General features: G+C 42.8%; 1 protein-coding gene across 1 annotated transcript; it reads right to left on the reverse strand.

The window, feature by feature from the left end:
• Positions 1 to 2,526: 2,526 nt before the first annotated feature.
• RIPK1 (receptor interacting serine/threonine kinase 1) lies at positions 2,527 to 27,144 on the reverse strand (the record flags this gene model as incomplete). The annotated part of the gene is made up of 10 exons (XM_079712145.1): positions 2,527 to 3,179; positions 5,039 to 5,191; positions 6,408 to 6,980; positions 7,860 to 7,950; positions 14,193 to 14,269; positions 19,084 to 19,233; positions 21,417 to 21,642; positions 23,621 to 23,758; positions 26,038 to 26,194; positions 26,993 to 27,144. The coding sequence occupies 10 exons, from the start codon at positions 27,142 to 27,144 to the stop codon at positions 2,893 to 2,895; spliced, it is 2,004 nt and encodes a 667-aa protein (XP_079568271.1). The 3' UTR covers positions 2,527 to 2,892.
• Between the last annotated feature and the right edge of the window lie 508 nt (positions 27,145 to 27,652).

Raw genomic sequence — 27,652 nt, forward strand, 5'->3', positions numbered from 1 at the left:
ACAATCTTATGGTTACCGGGGGAAAATGGGGGGGAAGGATAAATTGGGAGATTGGGATTGACATATATACACTACTATATGTAAAATAGATAACTAATAAGGACCTGCTGTATAACACAGGGAACTCTACTCAGTACTCTATAATGGCCTATGGGAAAAGAATCTTAAAAAGAGTGGATGTATGTATATGTATAACTGATTCACTTTGCTGTACACCTGAAACTAATACAACATTGTAAATCAACTATACTCCAATAAAAATTGATATAAAAAATAACTATTTTTGTGCTAGGCACCTTGTGATGCATTATCTTATTTTAATCCTCACATCAACCTTATGTACTATTGCCCTATTTATAGATGAGGAAACTGAGGCTAAGAGAAGTTAGGAAGCAGGCCCCACATACACAGCCAGAGCGGCAGAGGGGAATTTAAGCCTGCTTGATTTCAGAACCCTGTACCTGGATTATACCATAGAACTGATCCTTCAGTGATTTCCTTGTAATTAGATGCTTCTAAAACCTTGACCATATAAAGACCTATTTTTATTTACATGATTACTGTAATTAGAAAAACTTAAAAAATAAACACATTAAAATGTACATCAAGATACTATTTAAAATGTTTTGTGAGAAATAACTCCTTGTTGCTGAAGATCTAACTTCATATTATGGACCCAAAGCAAAGATCACGACCATAGCATCAAGTGGCGACGCTTCTGAGCAGGATGTGTGACCTGGAAGTGGGTCTTATTTAGCAGTATCAACCTTAGGGTCTGAATACCTTTTCGGAGCCAAGATGGATAGTCTTATTCTCATGTTGTAGTCTCTGTCGTCTCATTTAATTGGTTTCTGCCCAAGTCTAGTGTTTTTGTGGTGCTTGGGCCTTGTATTGAACTCCTCAGATATAAATGTGGCCCTTTTCAGCCTAGTCTTTAGAGAGTGGAGGCTGAAGGAAGGCCTCTGAGCCGGGTGTGAAGGACAGCAGTGCCGCAGGCTCTCGGATCAGTGGGTTTTCATCTTGAAAGTCAAAATGCAACGTCAAGAAGCTCTTCTATCAGCAGCTTCCCCTCTCCTGCCCACAGCAGGGGTGAAAAGGAAATGCCAACCCATGTGGTAAAGTCGCAGTGGAGAATCTCAAACTGTTTCATTTATACAAACACATGGCTTATATTTGAGGTACAAAATTTTATTTTAAAAAGTCCATTAAAGATATCTTCTGCTTTTTGCCTCTGAACATTGATCAGCAACCTCTTTGGAATTGAGAAGAGAGGCACAAGCGGTGCATTTAGAAAAGAAATCATTCAGTCCCCTCCAGCAAGCCTGGGACTCTTTGCCCCTCCAGTTTTCCTTTTGGGCTATGTGATCCAATGCTGTGTGGCAACGAAGTAGTGAGCCTGGATATGTGTGGGTAGGAAAACAGGTTCACTACTTTATAGCAGTGCTGTCCTCAACGAGGGCAGTTTTGCCCCTCCAGGGAACATGTGGAAATGTCCAGAGACACTGCTGTTTGTCACAACGAGGGCTGGGAGGAGGGGGAGGAGAGCACAGTTGGCATCTCACAGGGAGGGGCCAGGGTCGCTTCCCACTGCCCTACGCTGCCCGGGACAGCCCTCCACGACAAAGAGCTGCCTGGCTCGAGATGCGAACAGTGCCAAGGGTAAGAAAGTTTGCTTTACAGCACCACTTCAGTGGTTGTGTGTGTGTGTGTGTGTCTGCTGGGACTGGAGATTTAGAATCAGGACCAACAGTACTGTTATGAACCCACCAAACACCAGGATCTGTTCTGGCAGCCAGATGACCTTACCGCACTGCGTGCCTCCCTCCCGGGAGGGCTGAGCACAATGGCACACCTGCTCTGCCGAGCAAAGGGCGGGCAGAGGGTGGCCTGGTCACGTCCGTCTCCTAGCCCTCGAGTGCCTTCACTCCTTCTTGGTTTCAGGTGGGCTTTGAAAGGTTCAGTGCTACAGGCACAACTAGCAGACTCGGAACCTGTCCTTTTACAGCCTAGCTCACAGAAAACAATGAAATTGTTCCTACAGTACCCTGGGGTGAACTGAGGAAGCTGCTCAACACTGATCTGCCCTGAGGCTCCAGCCGTGGCCAGGGGTGAAGCGATCAATACCCCCGGCACACCTGCCCCCTCTTCAGGGCACGCAGGTTGGAAAAGTTCCTGAAGTGTCAGAATGCTAGGAAAGAACCTTTGTACTCGTCAGAATTAGTAGCAACTCTGTGCAATGACAGCCTGGGAGAGTCTGCTATTTTTGTTCTCTATTTCCCCCCTGTTGTCTGTACTCCTTAAAATCGCTTCCGTTAATTTACAGAGTGAAGATGGCATATAACTCCTGAAGCCTGTAGTGACTGATACGGAATTTGACCCTGAAGTTAAGAGACCTTATAATTTTGGAATGAACTGTGGTTGTGATACAAAAAAATCCCATTTGACGAGAATATAGCATTTTACAGCTTCGGTTATAACAGGAGCCTGTGTAGAGAAGACAGTGCAGAATTAGAAAGCTGATTTAGTTTATATTCTCTTGATTTTTATTTTTCCTTGCTCAAGCAAAACTTCACGAAACTGAATGAACAGCATCACTGGAGGTTATGGAATAATCTGAAAGACAATGATCTCCCTTAAATCTCTCTCCCTTTCAAAACGCTATTAGGCTTCTTTTTTGATTGGACCTTGGCCATGAATAGGTCTTCCTGTGTAGTGGGTTGTTTGCTGTAGATTTCTTTTCCCATCCTCCAGCTATGAAAGGCAGGAAATGATTTTTAGGCACAGAACCCACATCAGTGAGGAAAGAATTCTGAGCCTTCTGAGGCAGCAGGCTGTCGGTGGGTCGCTCACCGAGTGAGGGGAGGGCCTCATGCTGCAGGAGCCCCTGTGGGCTTAGTTCTGGCTGATGCGTATCAAGCAGTTCAGCAGGTCTATCCTGGAACACTGGTAGAGCGCACAGGCCAGCTTCCCCACGGTGGCCCCCCTGCTGCCTTCCCTCATCAGCCACCTTTGGAGCATCTGGTAAACCTTTTCTTTTAGTCCATCTCGCTCATAGTCATGGTCAATTTCATCAATCTGAGACTGAGAGAAGCCCAGCTTACGGGCAAAGTTTTTCCACTGCTTGCCCAGATTTTCTCTGACTGGGTCCAGGTGTTTATCAGTCAGACTAGTGGTATTATCTGCCAAATAGAAAAGAGAAGAAGGCATCAAGCTATGGCCATTTGAACGTCTAGCTTCAAAGACCTGTATAAAGTGAAGAGCACCAGGACATGGTGAAAAAGATCATTTTTTTTTTTGCAGTACGCGGGCCTCTTACTGTTGTGGCCTCTCCCGTTGCAGAGCACAGGCTCCAGACGCGCAGGCTCAGCGGCCATGGCTCACGGGCCCAGCCGCTCCGCGGCATGTGGGATCTTCCCAGACCAGGGCACGAACCCGTGTCCCCTGCATCGGCAGGCGGACTCTCAACCACTGCGCCACCAGGGAAGCCCAAAAGATAACTTCTTCATGCTATATAGTTGTGGGCTCATCGGTGGATACTTTACCTGTCTGCCAGCCCATGTGGAGGAACCTCTTCCCCCCACAGGAGGTGCAGGTCTGAGGCACAGCCCGAGGCTTAGAGAGCAAAACCCCTCTGGTTTCTAGGCTGTTCTGTACAACCTGAGCCACAGCCCTTGTTTATATCACACATTCCTGATGTAAAGGGGGAAGACACCATTTTTGTTCCTTTTGGGCATTTTCCACTTATATCTGGCCAGAGTTAAGGTCATTCAACTCAGGATACCCTTCACCCAGCAGTTTGCTTTCCTCTTACTTAATCAAGGAAACTGAGACCACTGGCTGTGAACTGGTTTGATTACAGTGCCTTCCCTTGTCTTTTAATGGATGAGGTATTTTTGGACTTATCCCTCCCCGCCCCAAGTGCTGTTCTCTTTCCTCCTACAGCCGTAACCTCTCTCTTTCTACTTGTTCCTTCCTCTCAGGCCTTCGTAAAAATAATAAAGTGAAGCAAAGTAAAAGTATAAAACCACCGAAACACCACAAACAAACCCAATTTCTTGATCCTCGTCGGACCTCAGTAAGCTGAATATGAGAAAAAAGGCACCTCATTTTCCCCCAACTCCCCACAGCGCAGCCTCTGCCATCACCACTGCACGTCAGGCGTCCAACATTCTGTCAGCGCTTCGCCAGGAGAGGGAACCTGGGTTCCATCAGATTCTCAAAGGTACCCTTGTCACCCCCAAAATTAGGAACTTGCGCTCTAGTATTTTAAAGACTAGCCTTCAAATGGGTTAGACCGGGGATTGTCAAACTATGGCCCATGGGCCAAATCCAGCCCGCTGCTTGTTTTTGTAAACCAAGTTTTATTAGAACACAGCGACGCCCATTCGTGTACATACTGTCTGTGGCTGCTACTGTACTACAGTGTTAGCTGAGTAGCTGCAACAGAGACCTCAGGACCAGTGAAGCCTAGAACATTGACTACCTGGCCCTTGATTTAAAAAAACTGCCCATCCTAGGGTTAATTAGAAAGCTGGTTCTTAAATCACATTGCTTTGGCCTCGTGACTGCTTTTCCCAGGTTGTGTTTGGGGATTAATGTTATGAGGCTGCATAGTGGAACCCCATAAGAGAAAGCCCTCTTATTTTTATTATGCATGTGCAGTTGAGGGCAGAGTCTTCTATCTTTTACAGAATCCCCTTGGATGAGGACCTGAGGGAGCTGCTGCTGCTAGGTCCAGGTACTAATACTGATGCGATGATGACGATGGTGTGTTTAACACTTGTATATCTTACTATGTGCCAGGCAGTGTACTAAGCTCTTTATTCATATCGACTCGTTTAACTTCCACAGCAAATCCATGAATTAGATATTCTAATTATCTCCACAGTAAACATAAATAAGTTACAAAGCAATTACATGGAAATTACAGAGTTATTTTAGAGAGGAAAGACAGGGCACTTTCACGGAGAATAATCAGAGAAATATTAGATAAGACAGTTCAAGGTTACTATAGATGGGTCCTTCAAGGGCATCTTACCAAAGATATCTTGGTACTCAGAAGCTGGGTCTTCTTTCAAGTTCATGTGCGTGCTGTCCGGTACCAATGAACTCATTCCGCCAATCTCCATATAATTACTGTTTCCAATCTGAATGCCAGAACTGTTGTATATGCTATATTTTAAAGACTCATCTGATTAGAGAGAAACACATAGGTAAGTACATCTAGACTGAAAGCAACAGAAAAAAGTACTACATGGTAAAGGGGCAGGGCTTTACTCCAAATGCTTAAGTTAAATTATTTATCCTATGCCACCCTTTGAAATTTTCTTCTTTAAAAGGTGGCTGAATCACCTCACATCCATTAGGATGGCAACTATCAAAAGTACAGAAAATAACAAGTGTTGGCAAAGTTGTGGAGCAATTGGAACCCCTATGCACTGCTGGTGGAAATATAAAATGGTACAGCCACTGTGGTAACCAGTATGGTGGTTCCTCAAAAAATTAAAAATAGAATTACCATACAATCCAGCAATTCTACCAGGTATATACCCCAAAGAACTGAAAGCAGGGTCTCAATCAGATATTTATACACCCATGTTTATAGCATTATTCATAATAGCCAAAAAGTGGAAGGCACCCAAGTGTCCAACAGCGGATGAATGGATAAACAAAATGTGGTCCATCCATACAATGGAATACTATTCAGCCTTAAAAAAGGAGATTCTGACACAGGCTGTAACATGGGTGGACCTTGAGGACATTGTGCTCAGTGAATAACCCAGTCACAAAAGGACAAATACCATATGATTCCACTTATATGAGGTCCCTAGAGTCATCAAATTCATAGAGACAGAAAGTAGAAGGTTGACTGCCAGGGGCTGGGAGGAAGGAGAATGGGGAGTTATTGTCTGCTGGGTACAGTTTCAGTTGGGGAAGAAGAAAGAGTTCTGGGGGTGGGTGGTGGTGACGGTTGCCCAACAACGTTGTTTTCATCACCAGGGGTAGTCTCTGGCCTGTATGAGATAAAAAATGAAAATATCCAAGATTTATTTCTTACCTTCAGAAAACAGCAAGCAAGCGAAAGAATACAAGCAGATACCTTCACTTACATCAGAGATTGGACATAGTGGAGCTACTGAGATTTGGGTTAGAGTGGAAGATGCCTACTAGATGCAAAGACCTGTGGCCCGACACTTGTGGGCAGCTGCACTGACTTCTACCCAAACCAAGAGCCTAGGCCAGGTGGTCTGATGGAGACTTATTCCGAGAAGGCAAGGTGTGTCTGGTGGCTGAAGCCTCCAAACAGCTTGTCCTTTGTTCACTTATAGTCTACAACAGAGCTAATGGCTGCTTTATTTTCAGGAAAAGTTAAAAAATAGAACAGTGTGACTGAAAGGCCTGTTTACCTCTTGATGGCAAGGAGCTGAATGGAATGGTGGGTGTGTTTCCCAGTAGGTTGGTCTCAGGCACTGGAGTTTTATACAGGCTTGGCATGTGGCCTGGATTTGGCCCATACCAAACCCCTGGACCTGCGGTTCTCAGACCTACTGGTCTTGCTCCAAAACCAAGTGATGTACACAATCCATTTCTCCAGTATAGTAACTGGGGTTGGCTGGTTAGCCCTGTTGGTTGCTGTACTGCATTACCATGATTGGTTGCACCAGAATAAGCAAGGCCTTTTAGCCCTGGGTTCTGACCATTCTCATAAAGTCTCTGCTGTGCAAAAGGGTCATGGGAGACCCTCCGTCTCCTCTCTTCCTGTCTCCTGTCAGCCACATTCCGTCTGGGCTGCTCTTCTGTATGCTTGTCCATGCGGCTGCCATAAAGATGGTAGTTGGCCTCCTCCTGGAGTTTACTGTGCAGTCGGAGGTCCTCCTGCTGTTGCTGCTGCTGCTCTGGGGCGGGAGCAAACCAGGAGTCCTCCACAGGACCCAACCCGAACCCCCGTGAACTGTGCAGCGAACTGGGCTGTTCTGTGGCTTAAAAGAAATGAATCAGCGTCGGAAAGAGTTTCATGAAACATTAAAAAGTAAAAACCTGAGCACAATCATGAATCTGTACCTTGGAGTAACACTGAGAACTCTGAGAACAAATAAAAAGCGTTTACCAGGTGGTTTTCCTCCTGTGAGTTACATAGGTAATAAGTAGTCATCCCTGCCTGGCAGTGTGAGAGCACGAGAGAAGTTATAACCAAGCAGCAGAAAGGTGGGTGTTGTAGGAATGACCAAGGAAGAAAAGGACTTGTGTTGGAGCAGAGAAGGTGTCTCCTTGTTGTGACGCAGGGCTGGAAAATAAGAATGGCAGCAGTTCTGTGCTAAGCGCTTCTGTGGATTCTTTTATTCTTTAAAAGCCCTATAAGAGTAGGAGCACTTATTATCACAGTGATGGATGAGGCTTACAAGAAGTCAAGTAATTTGCCCCAGAACAGACACCTGATAAGTGGCTTCAATATCCTATACTCTGCTTTCCCTTCTGTTAAATGAAAAAAGTATCCCTGCTTGAATCTGAGGCCAACCTCTCTGCATGTACTCTGGACCCAGTCATCCCTCACCTTCCCAAGGACTCTGCTCCCACATAGGTTCCCGTCTTTTTCCTGAGCTGTCACTTCCTCCCTATCAGATATATCAGGCCTCTTGTGTTCAGGATACTTTATGATTTTGGTGAACATGTTGTTACCTAATATTTCAAATATATGTACCTTAACTCCGAATATATTAGAAAGTCCTTTAAGCCAGCTGTTATATTTTATAGCTTCTTCTGTTTCTCATATAGTTGTAAATAGCATTTTAGACAGTACAGTGAGTGAATGAACAAACAAATAAGTGAATAAATAGATTTTCAATCACAGTATAAGTTACCTGAATTTGACCTGCTTGGAGATATTGCTACACAATCAATTTGGAGAGACTTCATTCTCTTTACAATTTCATTTTGGCCTGGATACTCTTTCTAGAATTAAGAACATAAAGACATATTTTAGTAAATAGCAGAAAATATTGGGTTGGCCAAAAAGTTCCAGAAAATTGTTGTAAGGAAGAACGAATTTTTCAGATGGTAGAAATTTCACATAGCTCTTACAAGCAGTAAATACTTCTTTAAGAAAATAAACTTTTTTCCCTAAATAGCCGAAACAATCTTAAAAAAGAACAAAGTTGGAGGGCTCACACTTCCTGATTTCAAAACTCACTACATAGCTACAGTAATCAAAACAGTGTGGTATTGGCCTAAGGAAAGACATACAGACCAATGGAATATAATGAACCCAGAAATAAACCCTTGCATATATGGCCAATTGATTTTTTATTTTTATTTTTTATTATTTATTTATTTACTTTTGCCGTACAGCATGCGGGATCCCCAACCAGAGATGGAACCCTTGCCCCCTGCAGTGGAAGCACCAAGTCTTAACCACTGGACTGCCAGAAAAGTCGCTGGCCAATTGATTTTTGACAAGGGGGCCACGACCATTCAATGGGGGAACACTGGTATCTACATGTGAAAGAATGAAGTTAGATCCTTACCTTTCAACATACACAAACATATACAAAAATTACCTCAAATGGATCAAAGACCTAAGCTTAAGAGCTAAAACTATATAACTATAAGAAGAAAACATAGGGGAAAAGCTTCATGACACTGGATTTGACAATGATTTCTTAGATAAAACACCAAAAGCACAGGCAACAAAATAAAAATAGGTAACTGGACTACATCAAAATTAAAACCATCTGTACATCAAAGGACACTATCAAGAGAGAGAACAGACAACCCACAGAGTAGGGAAAAATTTTTGTAAATCACATAAATATAAGGGATGAATATCCAGATTATATAAAGAATTCCTATAATCCAACAACAAAAAACAAACAACCCAGTTCAAAAACAGGCAAAGGACTTGAATAGATGTTTCTCCAAAGAAGACATACAGATGGCCAAGAAGCACATGAAAAGATGCTCAACATCATTACTCAAAGAGAAATGCAAATCAAAACTGCCATTCATTACAATGGCTATTATCAAAACAAAACAAACCCCAGAAAATGAAGTGTTAGTGAGAAGATAGAGAAATTGGAACCCTTGTAAACTGATGGGGGGAATATAAAATGGTGTAAATGATGGTTCCTCAAATGTTTAATGTATAATTATCATACAATCCAGCAATTCCACTCCTAGGTATATACCCAAAATAATTAAAAGCGGAGACTCAAAAAGATACTTGTATACCAATGTTCATAGCAGCATTATTCATTATAGACAAAAGGTGGAAACAACTCAAGTATCCATCAAAGATGAATGAATAATCAAAATGTGGCATATACGTACAATGGAATATTATTCAGCCTTAAAAAGGAATGAAGTTCTGATACATGCTACAAAATGGATGAACCTTGAAAACATTATGCTAGGTGAAATATGCTAGACACAAAAAGACAAATTGTATGATCCCATGTCTATGAGGCACCTAGAATAGTCACATTCATAGAGACAGAAAATAGAATAGAGGTTACCAGGGGCTGGAGAGAGGGAGGAATGGGGAGTTGTTGCTTGGGATACAGAGCTTCTGTTTGGGATAATAAAAATGGAAATGGATACTGGTCGTGGTGATACAACATTGTGTGTTAATGCCACTGAATTGTATACTTAAAAATTGGTTAGGATGGTAAATTTTATGTTATGTATATTTTACTACAATTAAAAAATAAATAAAACTTCTTCCCTTATAAAAATAATAATCATTATAAAAGATATACAAAATGTATAGAATTAACTTTAAATAGAAACCTACTCAAGTGAAAAAATTAACATTTTGTATTTCCTACAAGTTTTTTCCCCTGGTCATATTTGCACTATGCTCTTAACAGAGTGCCTGATACATAGGTAGATGATCAAAAATATTCAGAATCAACATATGAATGATTTAGGGGAGAATGACACAGGATATTAACTATGTGTACAGTTTGTAGCATTTTGTATGTTGCTTTTTATTTAACACATAAGCATTTTTATGTTATTTTGTTTTTTTCTTTAATTGGACTACAATTGCTTTACAATGTTGTGTTAGTTTCTGCTGTACAACGAAGTGAATCAGCTATATGTACACCTATATCCCCTCCCTCTTGGACCTCCCTCCCGCCCCCCATCCCACCTATCAAGGTCGTCACAGAGCACCAAGCTGAGCTTCCTGTGCTATACAGCAGGTTCCTACTAGCTATCTATTTTACACGTGGTAGTGTATATATGTCAATCCAGATCTCCCAATTCGTCCCACCCTCCCCTTCCCACCCTGTGTCCACATGTCCATTCTCTACGTCTATGTCTCTATTCCTATCCTGGAACTAGGTTCATCTGTACCATTTTTCTAGATTCCACATATAAGCGATATTATACAGTATTTGTTTTTCTCTTTCTGACTTACTTCACTCTGTCCCTAGGTCTATCCACATCTCTACAAAAGGCACTATTTCGTTCCTTTTTATGGCTGAGTGATATTCCATTGTATATATGTGCCACTTCTTCTTTATCCATTCATCTGGTGATGGACACTTAGGTTGTTTCCACGTCCTGGCTATTGTAAATAGTGCTGCAATGAACACTGGGGTACATGTGTCCTTTTGAATTATGGTTTTCTCAGGGCATGTGCCCAGTAGTGGGATTGCTGGGCCATATGGTAGTTCTGTTTTCAGTTTTTTAAGGAACCTCTGTGCTGTTCTCTATAGTGGCTGTATCAATTTACATTCCCACCAACAGTGCAAGAGGGTTCCCTTTTCTCCACACCCTCTCCAGCATTTATTGTTTGTAGATTTTTTGATGATGGCCATTCTGATCTTGAGGTGATACCTCATTGTAATTTTGATTTGCATTTCTCTAATGATTAGTGATGTTGAGCAGCTTTTCACGTGCCTCTTGGCCATCCGTTGTCTTCCTTGGAGAGATGTCTATTTAGTTCTTCCACCCATTTTTTAATTGGTTTGTTTTGTAAAAGCAATTGTTTTCTTTTTACAGCTATTTCTTATTAGACAAAATATATAAATACAAACTTCTTTTAAAAGATTCAAACTGCTGAATTACACACAGCAACACTTTAATGTCACTCCTTCCAACCCCCTCTCTTCCATTTTCAGAGGTAATCCTTATCTGGAGTATGTTGTGGACATTTTATTCTCTCTAGGCATTTGCATATATATTCTGGAAATATACAAATATTTATACATGTGTGTGTATATATATATTTACATATTTGTGTATTTCCAAATTTTAACTCTCACAAAGGTGCAAAAATCTCCTGAAGCTAAATCTTTGAGCATACATGTGAGTAGGATAGATTACTGAGAGCAGAACTGCAGCAGAAGTTATGTGCTTTTAAAAGTGGGGTAGATGCTTCACCGTTCAATAAACTTCAACTTTCACTTTTACCAATACTACATGAGATTGTCTGTTATTCTGCATTTTCACAAACACTTGATATTATCAACCTTTCAAAACTACTGTCAATCTAATGGATGAAAAATTATAATCAATTCACTTTGCTTTTCTGTTGTATCTTTTTCAAGCTTTACTGTCCATTGATGGATTCAGCTTGTTTATATTTTACTCAGGATTTTCACATCTACATTGTTAAGTGAAATTGTTTTGTAAGTTTCCTTTCTTGTATCTTCTTTTCAGGTTTGGGAATCAAGGTTATGTTAGTCTCATAAAATGAGTTTAGGAACGTTCCTTCTTCTCTATTATCTGGACAAGTTGTATACAATTGGGGTAATTTCTTCATTGAATATTTGATAGAAACTGCTGATAAAGCTATATGGTTGTGGAACTTTCTTGCAGGACTGATTCAATCTCTTTTAATAGTTAAGGGAATATTCAGGTTTTCCATCTCTATTTGAGCCAGTTTTGCTAAATTATACAGTTGACCCCTGAACAACATGGGAGTTAGGGGTGCTCATCCCCTCACAGTCGAAAATCCAAGTGTAATTTTACAGTTGGTCCTCTGTATTCATGGTTCCACATTATGAATTCAATCAAGTAAAGATCATGTAGTATGTATTTATTGAGAAAAATCTGTGTATAAGTGGACCCATGGAGTTCAAACCTGTGTTGTTCAAAGGTCAACATATTTAAAACTGTTATTGCCTTCTTGGTGAAATGAAACTTTTATTGTTATGATTATTCCTGATTGCTGTGGTAATGCTTTTTTTCCTTAGTGACTATCTTTCCTGATGTCCTTTTGATTACCTCCTTGGTTTGCATTGGATACCTCTCTTTTATAGTGTAGGTATCCCTCCAAAGTCTGGCAATTGTGGGTTTTTTTTTTAATTTTTTTTAACATTTTGATTGGAGTATAATTGCTTTACAATGGTGTTAGTTTCTGCTTTATAAGAAAGTCAATCAGTTATACATACACATATGTCCCGATATCTGCTCCCTCTTGCATCTCCCTCCTACCCTCCCTATCCCACCCCTCCAGGTGGTCACAAAGCATCGAGCTGATCTCCCTGTGCTATGCGGCTGCTTCCCACTAGCTATCTATTTTACGTTTGGTAGGGTATATATGTCCATGCCACTCTCTGTTTGTCCCAGCTTACCCTTCCCCCTCCCTGTGTCCTCAAGTCCATTCTCTAGTAGGTCTGCGTCTTTATTCCCGTTTTGCCCCTAGGTTCTTCATGACTTTTTTTTTTTTTTTTTTTTAGATTCCATATATATGTGTTAGCATACGGTATTTGTTTTTCTCTTTCTGACTTAACTTCACTCTGTATGACAGACTCTAGGTCCATCCACCTCACTACAAATAACTCAATTTCATTTCTCTTTATGGCTGAGTAATATTCCATTGTATATATGTGCCATTATATATATATATATATCTTCTTTATCCATTCATCTGTTGATGGCCACTTAGGTTGCTTCCATGTCCCAGCTATTGTAAATAGAGCTGCAATGAACATTGTAGTACATGACTCTCTTTGAATTATGGTTTTTCTCAGGGTATATGCCCAGTAGTGGGATTGCTGGGTTGTATGGTAGTTCTATTTTTAGTTTTTTTTTTTTTTTTTTTTGCGGTACGTGGGCCTCTGGCTGCTGTGGCCTCTCCTGCTGCGGAGCACAGGCTCCGGATGTGCAGGCTCAGTGGCCATGGCTCACGGGCCCAGCCGCTCCGCGGCACGTGGGATCTTCCCGGACCGGGGCACGAACCGGCATCCCCTGCATCGGCAGGCGGACTCTCAGCCACTGCGCCACCAGGTAAGCCCCTATTTTTAGTTTTTTAAGGAACCTCTATAGTGTTCTCCATAGTGGCTGTTATCAATTTACATTCCCACCAACAGTGCCAGAGGGTTCCCTTTTCTCCACACCCTGTCCAGCATTTATTGTTTGTAGATTTTTTGATGATGGCCAGTTTGGCAATTCTTGACTATCTGACTGTGTATGTGTGTGCATATCTTAAAATCTCTGTCTGCCTGCCTGTTTTATTTACTGTAGTCTCCCTTTCATGATTATAGCACCATGTTGCTGTAAGACTTAAGACAACAGCTTGTTTCCTGAGTGTGTGAGGAGGGGAGGTCTCTGTTCCTCTTGGCTGGTTAGTTGGCAACAGTCTCTGACATACCTCTCTCTCTGATCCCCAAACTCACTGCTTCGGCCCTGGGCACATGCTGCTCCCCCATCTGCTGCTTTAGCACAAGACGTGAGGGGGGAGGAGCCAACTTTTAAAACTGACACAACCATGGCTCCCAAATGACAACGCCTACCAACGTCCCGTGTGACCACCCACTTCTTCTACACATTGACGCAAGACTTCTTCCTCCATGACTTCTTGATTATTATGTTTGGGTCAGCCTTTTACAACTTTTTTCCTGTTTTATGTCTCAACAGATACAATTCTGTTGTCTTTTTATCTTTCAAGAATTCCTCAAAATGACTGATCCACCTATGGTACTTTCCATCCTGTTCCAGTAATGTTGTGCTTTTGTTTTCATATTGGTAGATATATTTTCTCTCATTTCATTAGTTTTGACAGAGGAACGGGTCTGGTATGCTAACTTGATGATATCTGCATAAAACTGCCTATTTTGTTTTTTGTGGTTACCAAGCTAGCTTACCTCAAATCTCAGTAATAAAGTATAATGCTTTGGTTTTCATGACTGACAATATACATGCTTCAATATGTTAGCATTTTGAGCAGCTGCTATGTTACCTACCTTTAAACTCTTCACATCCTCTTCTACATGTTCTTCTAATTGATTTAAATAAAAAGGCCTAAATTTCTCTTCAATGCCTATATGTAAAAAAAATAGTACTTTAAATTTCTTAAGTATTTTCTAGAATAAAATTAAAATATTACCAACCTATTATCTTTGAATTACTTACCGTAATCTGTGAGCAAAGCAGGGAAATATAAATTTAAATGCCAAATCACTGACTTTCATAAAGAGACTAACAAGACTATTCCACAGACAGAACAAAGGATAGGATATCACTGGAAACCCAGGGCTCCTGCCTAATAATAGACAGTTTCTCTGGCTGCAGCACAAAGCCCTACCTAATACGAGTTAATTTCCAAATGAAAAAGATGGGTGGACTCCTTGTTTCTGTCCCTTTGGCATCTAAGTTACTATAGGGTGGAATACTCAGAATAAGGATCTGGTATAAAGTTAGAGCTGTTAGCCTTAAAAGAAAAATGTAACTTCCATTTTTGGGAAGCTGGAATAGACATACTTTTCCTTATTTCTCCCACTAAGTATGACAAGAACCCCTACATATTATATTATATATAAAACAAACATAAGGAGACTGAAAGGAGGAGAGACAAAGTCAGACTAGCTAGGGACTTTGGGACCTGAGGAAAGACATGGCAGTAAGCTTACTGGATTTTTTTTTTTTTTTGCTGCACAGATCTCAGACTTGGACCTGAAGAAGCTAGCAACCCAACAAAAAAGCCCAACAAAAGCCTGTTCTTTCTGGCCAGAGGGCTAAGCAAGGGGCAGCCTAGCAAGACAGAGTGCTTAGTCCATAACCACTCTCCAGCCAAATGCCATAGAAAAATCATGACTCCATCCCCCACCCCCACCAGCAAAGACTGAGTGGGGAGTTGAGACTCCCGACCCCAGAAGACACTGACAGGGTGCTCCAACACCCCACCAGGGCGATGTCAGAGAAGGCCAAATAGGAGGTCAGAACTTTCCTTCCAGTCAGGTGGTAATGAGCCCCTCCACTCCTCTGGTGTCAGTGGACAACAAGGGTAGACTGAACTTGCATCCTCACCTTGCAGTAATAAGATGCTCCTTCCCTATCCCAATGGGGAACTATCAGAAGAGGCCTTGGGTGAGTTGGGACTTTCACCTCCATTGCAGTGTCCATGGAGACCATGTGGACTCCACTGAAACCCTCACCCCTGACCAGTAGTAACGAAAAGCCTCCCACTTCAGGTGTCAACAGGGCCAAGTGGGGAAACTGACTTCCTTCCACCTGGTGCTAACAAGGTGGCAGTCACCCTTTCTTTGTCAAAGCCATGTCAGAAGAGGCCAGCTAAAAACAGAAGGCTTCATAGTAAGAAAATGTACAAGTTTCAATAGAAAAATCATTCATCATACTAAGACCCAGTAAGGTCACAAACTGAATGACAAAGACAACTAACAGATGCCAACATCAAGATGACAGAGACATTAGGATTACACATCAAAGATCTTTAAACAGCCATGATAAAAATGCTTCAAGAAGCAATTATGAATATGCTTGAAACAAATGAAAAAATAGAAAGCATCAACAAAGAAATAGAAGATATGAAAGAAATTTCAGTGAAATTTTAGAACTGAAAAATAAAATAAGGCAAATAAAAAGCTCAGTGGATGAACTCTACAGCAGAATGGAGGAGAAAGAGGGAAGTCAGTGAAATGGAAGACAGAACAATAAAAATGAATGGAAATTCTAGCCAGTGCAATAAAGCAAGAAAAGAAAATAAAAACCAAACAGATCAGAAAGAAAGAAATGAAAATGTCCCTGTTTGGAAATGACATGAAAATCTAAAAAAATCTCCAAAAAAACTCCTAGAACCAGTTAGTGAGTTCGACAAGGTCACAGGACATAGGAGTAACATACAAAAAATCAACTCTACTTCTATATTCTAGCAATGAACAAATGGACACCTAAGTTAAAAATACAAACTACTTATAATTGCTAAAAAAAAAAAAAAAGGAAATGGATATATAGGACTTGTATGCTGAAAACTATACAACACTGATAAAGAAATCAAAGACAATCTAAATAAATGGAGAGACATATTGTGTTCATGGATTAGAAGACTCAATATAGTAAAGATGTCAATTCTCCCCAAATGGATACACAGGTTTAACACAATTCCTATCAAAATCCCAGTAAGATTTTTATTTTTAGACATAGACAAGATTTTTCTAAATTTTATATGGAAAGACAGGAACTAAAGTCGTTACAATAACTTTTTAAATGAAGAAAAAAGTGGGAGAAATCAGTCCGTCCAATTTCAAGAACTTATGTCACTAAAGTAATTAAGACCGTAGGTACTGGAGTAGAGATAGATGCATAGATTAACGGAACAGAACAGAGAACCCAGAAATAGACCCAGACAAATATCCCAACTGATTTCTGACAAAGGACAAAAAACAATGCAAGGGAAGAAGGGCAGCCTTTCAACAAATGGGTTAGAATGAGGCAAAAAGGAAAAAAAACAGCGAACTTCAACCTAAGTCTCACACCTTATGCAGAAATTAACTCAAAATGGATCATGGTATTTTCCCAGTAAGACATAAATCAAATAACTGGCAAGAAAGACAACCAATATTTAGTTCTGTGTTATCATTCTTATGTTAGCAATAATAAATTTTCCTTGACAATAAAAACAAAACAAAACAAAACAAAAAAAAACTTAACAGAGACTTAAATGTAAAACCGTAAGAATTTTAGAACAAAACAGAAAAAAATATTTGGGATCCAACCCTGACAGTGTCCTTAGACTTGACACCAAAAGTATAATACATAAAAGGAAAAATTAATGAATGAGTCTTCATCAAAATAAAAACGTTTACTCTGTTAAAGACCCTGAGAAGAGGATGAAAAAAACCAAGCTACGGATTGGGAGAAAATATTTGAAAACCACATGTCCAAGAAAGGAATACTATATAGAATATATAAAGAACACTCTAAATTCAACAGTGAAAAAACAAAATCCAATTAGAAAATGGGCAAAAGACATAGAGCAACATTTTTCACCAAGGAAGATACACAGATGGCAAATAAGAACATGAAAAGATATTCACCAACATTAGCCATTACAGAAATGCAAATTAAAACCACAATGAGATATCACTACATACCTATCAGAGTAGCTAAAATTAAAAAACAGCAACACCACCAAATACTGGTAAGGATGCAGAGAAACTGGTGAGAATATAAAATGGTACAGCCCCTCTGGAAAACAGTTTGGCAGTTTTGTTTTGCTTTGTTTTGTTGTTGTTGTTGGCGGCATGTGTGATCTTGTTTTTTTTGGTTTTTTTGGCCATGCCACGCGGCTTGTGGGATCTTAGTTCCCCGACCAGGGACTGAATCTGGGCCTTTGGCAGTGAGAGCATGGAGTCCTAACCACTGGACCGTCAGGGAATTCCCAGTCTGGCAGTTTCTTTAAAAAAAAAAAAACAAAACCCTAAACATGAACCTACCACATGACCTAGTTATTTCACTCTTGGGTATTTTTATTCCAGAGAAACAAAGACTTATATTCACACAAAAACCTGCAACATGAATATTTACAGCAGCTTTACTCCTATGAAAGAGCTGCACGAGGGACCCCTGTGGTGATGGAAAGGTTCTGTATCCAACTGTGTCAGTGTCAATATCCCAGTGGTAATGCAGTCCTATAGTCTGGCCAGATGTCATCAGTGAGGGAAACTAGGTAAAGGGTACATGGGATATCTGTGTTATTTCTTATAACTGCATGTAAATCTACAATTACCTCAAAATAAGAATTTTAATTTAAAAAAAGTGAAAAAGGCATGAGAGAAGAAACCACGCCAGGATAAGATTCAGCAAATAAGAAAGCAGGTAACTAAATCAATCACCCCCTAACCCTTCGGTGGGAGTGGTAGGTAGGGCTTCAATTCTGTTTTCTCATCGCAGAAATATGAGAGCAAAGTCCTTTGTAGGCTCCTACGTTCCTTCCTGCTATTTATTTTTTCCTCACCTGATTTTCTTCTTTCCTCTGCCTCTAGGACTTTAGCAAGATCCTGGGCAACACAGGGGAATGAGAAGAGGTACAAGGATGTGACATGTCCATGTCCCTTTCCTTCTCCTACTATTGGCCCAATCCAAATGACAAAATCACATTTCCAGAGATGCCAGCTTCGCAAGGGAAGGGAAATGAAATAAAAGCTAAGAAATAAGAAGGCCTGTGGAAGCAACCCATTCAGCAGATGAATGGATGGACAAAATGTGGTCTACATACCATGGAGTACCTCTCGGCAGTGAAAAGGGAGGAGATTCTGACACAGGCTACAACATGGATGAACCAACCCTGAAGATGTTGTGCACAGGAAATAAGCCAGTCACAAAAGGACAAATACTGTATGATTCCACTTAAACGAGGTACCCAGAGTAGCCAAATTCAGAGAGACAGAATGTAGAATGATGGTTGCCAGGGGCTGGGGGAGAGGAGATGGGGGGTTATTGTTTAATAGATACAGTTTCAGTTGGGGAAGATGAAAAAGTTTCGGAGACGGATCGTGGTGATGGGTGCAAACATTGTGAATGTACTTAATGTCGCTGAACTGTACACCTGAAAACGGTTAAAATGGTAAATTATGTGTCACGTATATTCTAACACAATTTTTAAAAAGTTAATTAGGGGAAAGAAAACCCCACAAAGAAACAAAAGGACCTTATATGCCTTCATGCTCTGGGGAGGGATGACAACCTTTCATTGAACAAAGTGTTTGGCATCTAGAAAATCAGTTTGAAATCACAAGTGGAACTCAGTTTTCTAAAAACTCAAAGCAACTTCCTGTCAGCATCTCACGAGGAAGATCACCACGTGGGAGACCGTGCAGTCATGGAAGATGCTCTCACCAGCAAACGTTGGCCGATCTTCTGGATTCACCGCCCAGCACTGCTGCATGATGCTGATAATCTCCCGTGGGCAGGGCTCAGTGATGTCCTCCACAGCTGGCCTGTTCCCAGATTTAATGCTCATTATCAGCTGCTGCTCACAGACAGCATCTATAAAACAAAGAGGAGCTTAGGCTGAGTTTTCAGGTCCTGCTCCTCTCAGGCAGGGAGGTGACAGAGCTTGGACAAAGCCACTGATCTCTCTCTGCCTAGGGCACACGCTTTCAGTACAGCTGCCGCATCCAGCAGGGGCAGAATGGCCCTGTGACAACGAGCTGATGAATTCCACTGCAGAGATGATCAAACAGCATTTTAGTTTCTGCAGGTGAAAGAGAGAATTCACAGCAAAGCTGACTCCTCGTAGAACAAACGGTGAATATGTGAATAAAGCCAATGCCACACTCCAGATTTTCATACAAAGACAAATACGGGACAGTGCTTGCCTTGAAGGAGCTCAGTTTAATAAGAGTGACTTAAAATGTAGAGTGATAATGGCTAGTCGAGAAGTAAGTACAAAGGGTTCTGGTAACAGGATCATGACTAGAAGGTCAGAGAAGGCTTTGTTGAGTCCAGAAAAATAAGCAGGAATTATCCAGGTAAAGAAGTGGGAAGGACGATTCAGAGAGGAGGATTCCAGGCTAAGAAAGCAGGATATGAACAGATTGGACGTTGCAGAAATCATGATGCATCCCAGAAATTATGAATAGTTCAGTGTAACTGAGCGTACTGACTAAAGGAAGTGAGGGAAGGAATAAGGTTAGAGAGAGAAGCAAAAGCCAAATCAGAAAGGACGCTGTACTCCATATTGAGGGATCTGAACTTTACCCTGAATGTCAAGGCTGCCTTGGCAGGATTTTAAACAGATGAGTGAGACGGTCTGATTTGCTTTTTAGGACAAGCAGCTTGGCTGCAGTGTGAATGGCGGCAGCGCGAGGAGGCTGCCATAGAAACACAGAGGGTTTGACCTAGTGAGGGCCCCGTGGGGGATGGGGAGAAGCGGATGTACCTTGAATCAGATACACCTTGAGTTCACAGTTGTTGTTTTTTGGTTTTTTTTCCCAGCCACGCCACGCGGCTTGCGGGACCTTAGTTACCCGACCAGGGATTAAACCTGGGCCTTCAGCAGTGAAAGTGAGGAGTCCTAACCACTGGACCGCCAGGGAAGTCCCGAATTCATAGGTTTTGGTGTCTGATTGGATGTGGGAGATGAGGGGCAAGGTTGAGTCTGGGATGACTAAAATTTCTGGTTGGGCAGCTCAGTTGGTGGTTGGTGATGCCATTTTCTGAACATAAGAGCAAAGGTGGGGCTTCCCTGGTGGCGCAGTGGTTGAGAGTCTGCCTGCCGATGCAGGGGACACGGGTTCGTGCCCCGGTCCGGGAAGATCCCACATGCCGCGGAGTGGCTGGGCCCGTGAGCCATGGCCGCTGAGCCTGCGCGTCCGGAGCCTGTGCTCCGCAACGGGAGAGGCCACACAGTGAGAGGCCCACATACCGAAAAGAAAAAAAAAAAAAAGAGCAAAGCTGAATGAGCTACTAGGACGGCACAGAGAAGATGGATTTGTTTTGGGGGGACGCTGCTTTCGGGTTCCCCTGGTATGTGGACTGGGTCTGACTAATAGACAAGTGGATATCCAGGCCAGGGCTGGAGATTTGGGAGGCGTCAGCAAAGAGGTGATCATTAAACCATGGGGGCTGATAATCACCCAGGAAGAATGGGCAGGAGAACGTCCATTAGTTTCGATACTTAACAGACTGAAGAACGGCTAATCTGTTCTCCTGCACAAACCATGACTTTCTCATCTTTATATTCTCAATTCTGAGTAAAGTCCCACCGTAAGTACTGAAAAGAAACAATTTCTGAATGAAGGATTAGGGGACGAATGAAAGTATGGAGTGTATGCCCTGCAAGGGTTAACCCCTCATAGGCAGGAGCAGGCAAGCTTTCCTGTCCAGGAGGAATTATGGAACGTTACAGCACCTCCCAAGCTTCAGTGCGTTATCAAGGCTCCTATCTGTCCTACGATCCCTGATTCCTAAACTGAGATGACTCATTCTTTCAACAAACACTTCCTGAGCACCTACTACGTTCCAGGTACTGTATGTGTAGATACTGGGGAAACAGCAGTGAATGGATCAGATGTGGTCCTGGCCCTTGTGGAGCTTATAGTCCAGTCGGTAAGACAGACATTAAATGAACAAACAATGATACCTCTTAACTGACTTCACTGAAGGCTCAGATTCCGTTGAACAACTCTGATTAGTACCCAAATCCCACTCCTCTGTAACTGCCTTACTTTCATACGGCTCCTTGTTGGCAAAGACGGCCCAGAGCACTATGGCGAAGCTGAACACGCCCGACTTCTCCGAGGGCCTCGAGGTGGCGTCGTTCAGGTGCTCGGGGGCCAGGTAGTGGAGGGCACCGCCGGTCTTCGTGCTGCTGTGCCCTCTCCTCTGCGCAGTAAGCTCCTCTTTCATCAGCTCACTCCACGTCTTAAGGGAGGCAAAGCCAAGGTCAGCTATCTGCAAGGGAGGAAACCCACGGGATTGTTCTGGGAAGGCTACAAGCAAATCAGACTTGCCTTCAAATCTGGGGTTTCTTCAGTAGATGTGAGGTACAGTAACATTTCCAGAAATGGTTGCACTAGATAAGTTTAAAACAGCTACTTCTGAACAGACTAGTAGAAACTGTATGTCCTCAGCCATCTGGAAATTCTCCCTTAAGAAATGTCTGTGCATCAGGTTCAAGCCCTGGTCTGGGAAGATCCCACATGCCGTGGAGCAACTAAGCCCGTGCGCCACAACTACTGAGCCCACGTGCCTAGAGCCCGTGCTCCACAACAAGAGAAGCCACCGCAATGAGAAGCCTGCACACCGCAAAGAAGAGGAGCCCCTGCTCGCCGCAACTAGACAAAGCCCGTGCACCACAACGAAGAGCTGCCCCCGCTCGCCGCAACTAGACAAAGCCCGCGCGCAGCAACGAAAATCAAACACAGCCAAAAAATAAATAATTAAATAAACAAATGTATAAAAAAAGAAACAAAACAGAAATGTCTGTGTGAAATTCTGGTATCTCAATTCTTATGCAATAAAACCTGGGGGCGGGGGGCAAAGGGGTGAGAAAAGCAGAAGATGTTTCTGAGATGAACACAACAAAACATGTTCATTCTAATTCCTCATTTATTCTGCATATATTTTTCAACTATTTCTGAGGTTAGGAAAAAACAGGTACTTTCTTCTCAGCAGATTTGTATAGCAGATGGTACTGCATTTTCTATTTTCCCAAATGGTGTCCAGAAGCCCAAGGATGCGAATTTCCGAGGATCCCAAAGACACACTGAGGATAAGGACTGCAGTGCTACCTGTTCTGAGTTGGGAGCCTGAACCTAAGAGGAGACGGGATGAGAAGGAGGGAAACACAGACGAAAAAGCAAAGAAAAAATACCAGGGTCACGTGAGCCATGGCCGCTGAGCCTGCGCGTCCGGAGCCTGTGCTCCGCAACGGGAGAGGCCACAACAGTGAGAGGCCCGCGTACCGCAAAAAAAAAAAAAAAAAAAATACCAGGGTCAGACACAGAACAAAGAGGGAGGTGGCAGGGCAAAATGACAGAACACCACAGTTAAGAAATCAGAGGTGACAGTTTCACTTTTGCCTCAAGGAATCCAAGCATTTGGGGATGATTTCTGGCATGTGATTATCTAAAATCCTCAAATTCTAACCCAGAACATAACAGATAAGTTATTAATGTAAAGAAGAACCTTCTTTTAAAGACACAGGAATAAAAACCCCCGTCCAGGACTAGAACAGAGTGTGAGAAGCAGAATCTTCTGGTAAAGGGATGCCTGTGTAAGCAGTTCCCGAGTCCTCCCCCAGATGCCACTTCCCCTTTCAGATGCTTGCGCTTGGATTCCTGCTGCCAAAGCCAACTAGATGTGATGCTCCACCTAGTGAGGGCTCGCTCTTGAGTGAGCAAAAGAAAAACCCTTTGCCTTCTTCCTCTTACTACAGTGGAAAGAGAGTTTTCAACAGGAAACTGAGTTTGAAAAAGGAGATGATGGGACTTCCCTGGTGGTCCAGCGGGTAAGACTCCACGCTCTCAATGCAGGGGGCCCAGGTTCGATCCCTCGTCGGGGAATTGGATTCCAAGTGCCACAACTAAGAGCTCAAATGCCTCAACTAAAGATCCCGCTCATGGCAAGGAAGATCCCGCATGCCACGGGTACAGCCAAATAAATAAATAAATAAATAAATAAATAAATAAATACTAAAAATAAAAAAATTAAAAAAGAGATGAAAGTAAATGAATAAATAAAAAATATCCACTCCATCAAATCTGCATCTTGCTTTTCCTTCTTTGGTAGAGCTTTCTGGCACCACCATTACCAGTTATGAGCTGAGCTAGCTCTTCTTTTAGCGTGTATCATGTCCAAAAATGGATTTCCAGTGGACAATTAAAACTAAAATTACCCCAATCCTCCAGAAGCCTTGACTATGGTTTACCTTAATGTGAAAGTCACCATCGACAAGGATATTTCCAGGCTTGAGGTCCTTGTGTATTACACCTTCTCCGTGTAAGTAGCGCATTCCTTCAATGGTCTCCATAATTATCCTTCCTTTCACAGACAGAGGGATACTGATCTAAAACGAGTGATAGTAAGTCCATGAATGGAAAGGTAAAGGCCAAAGCAACCGTTTCCTTCAAGAGTAGTGGGGTCTGAACCTGAGGACAGAGAGACCAGGTTTCCTTCTATCAGGCCCTGCAGCACTGCTGTCATTGCAAAACAAGCACCCTTTAAGAGAGATTTCATCCCAAGTGCTGAGGGTGTTCATGTTGTGCTCTGTCAGTGTACAAATAAAACTTGCACGCCAACATGGTAACAGGCAAAAATGCTATAAAATTAAGCTCCTTGAGAACGAAACTATATTATTATTATTATTTACTTAAGATGTGTCCTGACTACCTTGCATGGTGCCTGTAATATTTGTTGAATGAATGCACATATATACAAAAAACACAAATATTCTCAATGGCGTACTAATATGATGTGCTACTATATATTAAATATGTAAACAATGTCATAAAAATGTATGTATGAAATAAGGTTAAGAGAAAAAATAATACAAGGGAATGTGCTCACATTGATCAAAAACATGTAAAGATTAATCTATGAGATGACATGATGTGGTTAAAACAATGCTAAAGTGAATTTAACATCTGTTTGGTGATTTGGTATCAGATATGTCAAGCCTTTGTAGCTTCTCGGGTCACTCTCACTTAAAATTGTATCCTAGTTATATGAATAGCAATGTTAATAGAGACAATTTCAGTTTCTATTAAACAGTTTTGCTTAACATTGAAAAACACAAACTCTCACTGTGTGTGTGTGTGTGTCTGTGTGTGTATGTGTATGCAGTCCCTAGTTTACAAATAGGCTGTTTCCTAAACATTTATGTGTATGTTAGTTGTTGATAAGCAGGAAAAAAAATTAAATGATGGAAGTTAGATTCCCAAGTTAATCCCCCAAAACATCTGAAGTCATAATGTGGCTGCACTACAGTATTAGTAGCCTGACCACCACATACAAAAAAACCAAAAGCCAGAGATTCTGCCTTTTTCCTTGGTATACCTTTGGACTTGGGAAAAAAGTCTGAGCATGCCAAGCAGATCCCCTTTTTTTCCCCTCTTTCTGTTTGTCTCCCTTCTATCCTCCTGAATTTCTTCTTGAGCCCCAACGGGTGCACCTTATCTTAGCCTGATCCATCCCACAGAATGTCTCTTGTCTCAAACGATTTATCTCCCAATCAAAATGCCTACTTGCTTCACGGATCATATCTCGATTGCGGAAGAAGAGAAGTCTGATCAAATCACAATACAACCAGTAAGTGACTATCCGTTTACCCTTCCCCGCAACTATCTGTGAGATTTGTCCGACTGAAAAAGAACTGAAGAACTGACGCAGCTTCAGGCAGCTGGGGGGTGGGGAGGGGAGAAGACGGGAAGAGGGGGGAATACCTGCATAAGGACAGTCGTAGCCCCCCCATGGGCACGCTCTACTGTGCCCACCCCAGTTCTTTGCGTTCCCCACACCGGCCAGGCTCTAGCTCCTTCGCTCGTGCCCTTCCCTCTGCCTGGAACGGGGACTTACTCCCCAGTTCTCGGCTTCAAACCCTCTGCTTGTCCGTCACACTCCCACTCCAGCCTCCTCCTTCTGGAATCCCTTCCCATCTATCCCACGCTGGGGAGAGAGCCCCTCTTCTGTGTTCCCAGAGCTCGCTATGAGCGTGTCTATCAAAACAACTCCACACCAGACTGTTCATTTCCTGTCCCGTTACTTGTCTGTGTCACATTTGCTATTGCTTCCTGAGCAAAGAGCACAAGGCCTTGCACTTAACAGGCACATACACTTTTAAAAATGCTTTAAAGTTATCTGTCTTTGGTAAGCAATATTAACCTTCCTGTTCTAAGCCTTGCTTACCCAGTGTTGTTACTCTAATGTTCTATATTTAACCTATAAGCTTCTTCAATGGCATCGAAATGCAATCACTAATATTCTATCTTCTCATATGGTCATTTACAGTGTACATCTTTTAATCAATCAATATTTAATTGTAACCCATGATGCACGCACCCCCCATCAGACCACGTGCTTCGTGAACACAGCGCCTGCCTCTGAACTGTGGATCTGACAGTGGCTGACAAAAGCCTCCTACAACACTGAGACCCAGAGATGACCCTCCGAGAGAGGGATGGACACCTGTCTGCAGGCACCGAGAGGAGGGCGAGCCCAGCTTCTGGGCATGGAAAGTCAAGGACGATTTAATGAGGGACTGACTTGAGAAAATCCCAAATATCCAGCCATTCACAAAGGACTCTTGTGCACCAAGCAGCTGGCAGGGTGCGCTCTCGGGCCTGGTACCTGGGACTTGAGCACGTGCGCGAGGTCGCCCTTCTCCACGTACTCCATCACCAGAGAGTAATTCCCGTCCTCCATGACGATGCCCAGCAGCTTCACCACGCGGCTGTGCCGCAGCCTGTGCATCATCCTGCCCTCCTCCAGGAGGGCCTCGTCGTACCTGGGGGAGGCAAGGGGGTTCAGGCGGACAGAGGCAGCCCCTGCTCCCTTCCTGCCCCCAGAAACGCTGTGGTTTGGGATTCCTTGGAGCATCACCGCACACGCTCTGTCACTCCTTGTGCACGTGCTGGTCTCTACCAGACACAGACCACAAGCTCCGGAAGGCAAAGCAGTTTCTCGTCCACTCTATATTCCTTCTTCCCAGTGACCGGCAGCACGTGCTCAAGAAATGTTACATGGATGAACGGATCAACGCAAAGTATCAATACATGAACAGCAGCAGCGAAATGCGGCCGGAAAAAAGGACTGTGCTGGACAGTGTAATAAAAAACGCAGTCTCTCTCATAACCACTCTGGCGAGAACAGAGGGAAGTAAAACAATGCCACCAACTGCCTTCAAGAGAGGGTTCCTGGAACCTCTAATTCAGGAACCAGCTTTTTGTTCCTGTACTTAGGGCTGGTCCTCACCAACACGGTGAAGCAAGCGCATCCATCCGTCTTTCCTGCTCCCTGCCATTCCCTTTCCGTCGGCCCCTTTGTTGCCCTGGGTCTTCTTCCCTTTCTCTTCTTCCTCCCCTTCTGCTTTCTTCCCTGATTTACCAGCTCTGAGCTCTTCCCTAGCCAGCCTCCGAACCCTCATCAGCGATTCAGGGATGTTAATATCCACCCTGCAGGGTTATCTGACATAAAGCCCGGGTGCTGACCCTCGCACCCCATCTGTCTCATTCTAAAGCCTGTGCTGCCCGTATCCACCGCCCTGGCCGGTCACGTGGCCCATCTGCCTCTGCCCCCAACTCACTCGGTGCGCTTGGGGCCCGTGTACACCTTCTTCAGGACCACGAGTCCATGGGAGCTGTGTAAACACAGAGACGCCTTCCCGAAGCCCCCGCTGTCCAGGTCCTCCTGCTCCAGGAATTCAGCAGAGCTCATCCTAATGTCATCCAAGGACATGTCTGCTTTCCTTCTGAAGGCTCAGAATGCCCCAAAAATACACAACTGTTTTTTTCCCCTCAGAGCTGTGCCCTGTGAAGAAAATAAGAGGACACGTCAGTGCAAAAAAAATCATTATTCAAAAAATATATGTAACGTTCCACCACGCGCTTGGTGTGCCTTTATTTTTTGAAGATAGATTTATAGTCTCTAAGATGAAAGTTTTTCATATTTCCAGGAATCACAGACAACCACGATCTTTCTTCCTTAGACTTTCATTTCTAGCCACATGAAAGACTAAACACTGTCCTGCTACAAAGGACCCGTATACATTGGATAACAGAATACAAACATCCATTCAAGTGCATAGCTAGGCTCAGCAGAAAGGAAAAGAACTCCAGGGACGGAAAACAAACAGCGTGTGGGGCAGGGGCCACGTGATGGCTGCCGTGGGCTGAACGTCCGTGTGCCCCCCAGATTCGTATGTTGACGCCCGAGCTCCGACAGTACTAGGAGGTGGGGCCTTTGG

Source organism: Hyperoodon ampullatus (assembly GCF_949752795.1).
Source record: "Hyperoodon ampullatus genome assembly, chromosome: 10".
NCBI lineage: Eukaryota > Metazoa > Chordata > Mammalia > Artiodactyla > Ziphiidae > Hyperoodon > Hyperoodon ampullatus.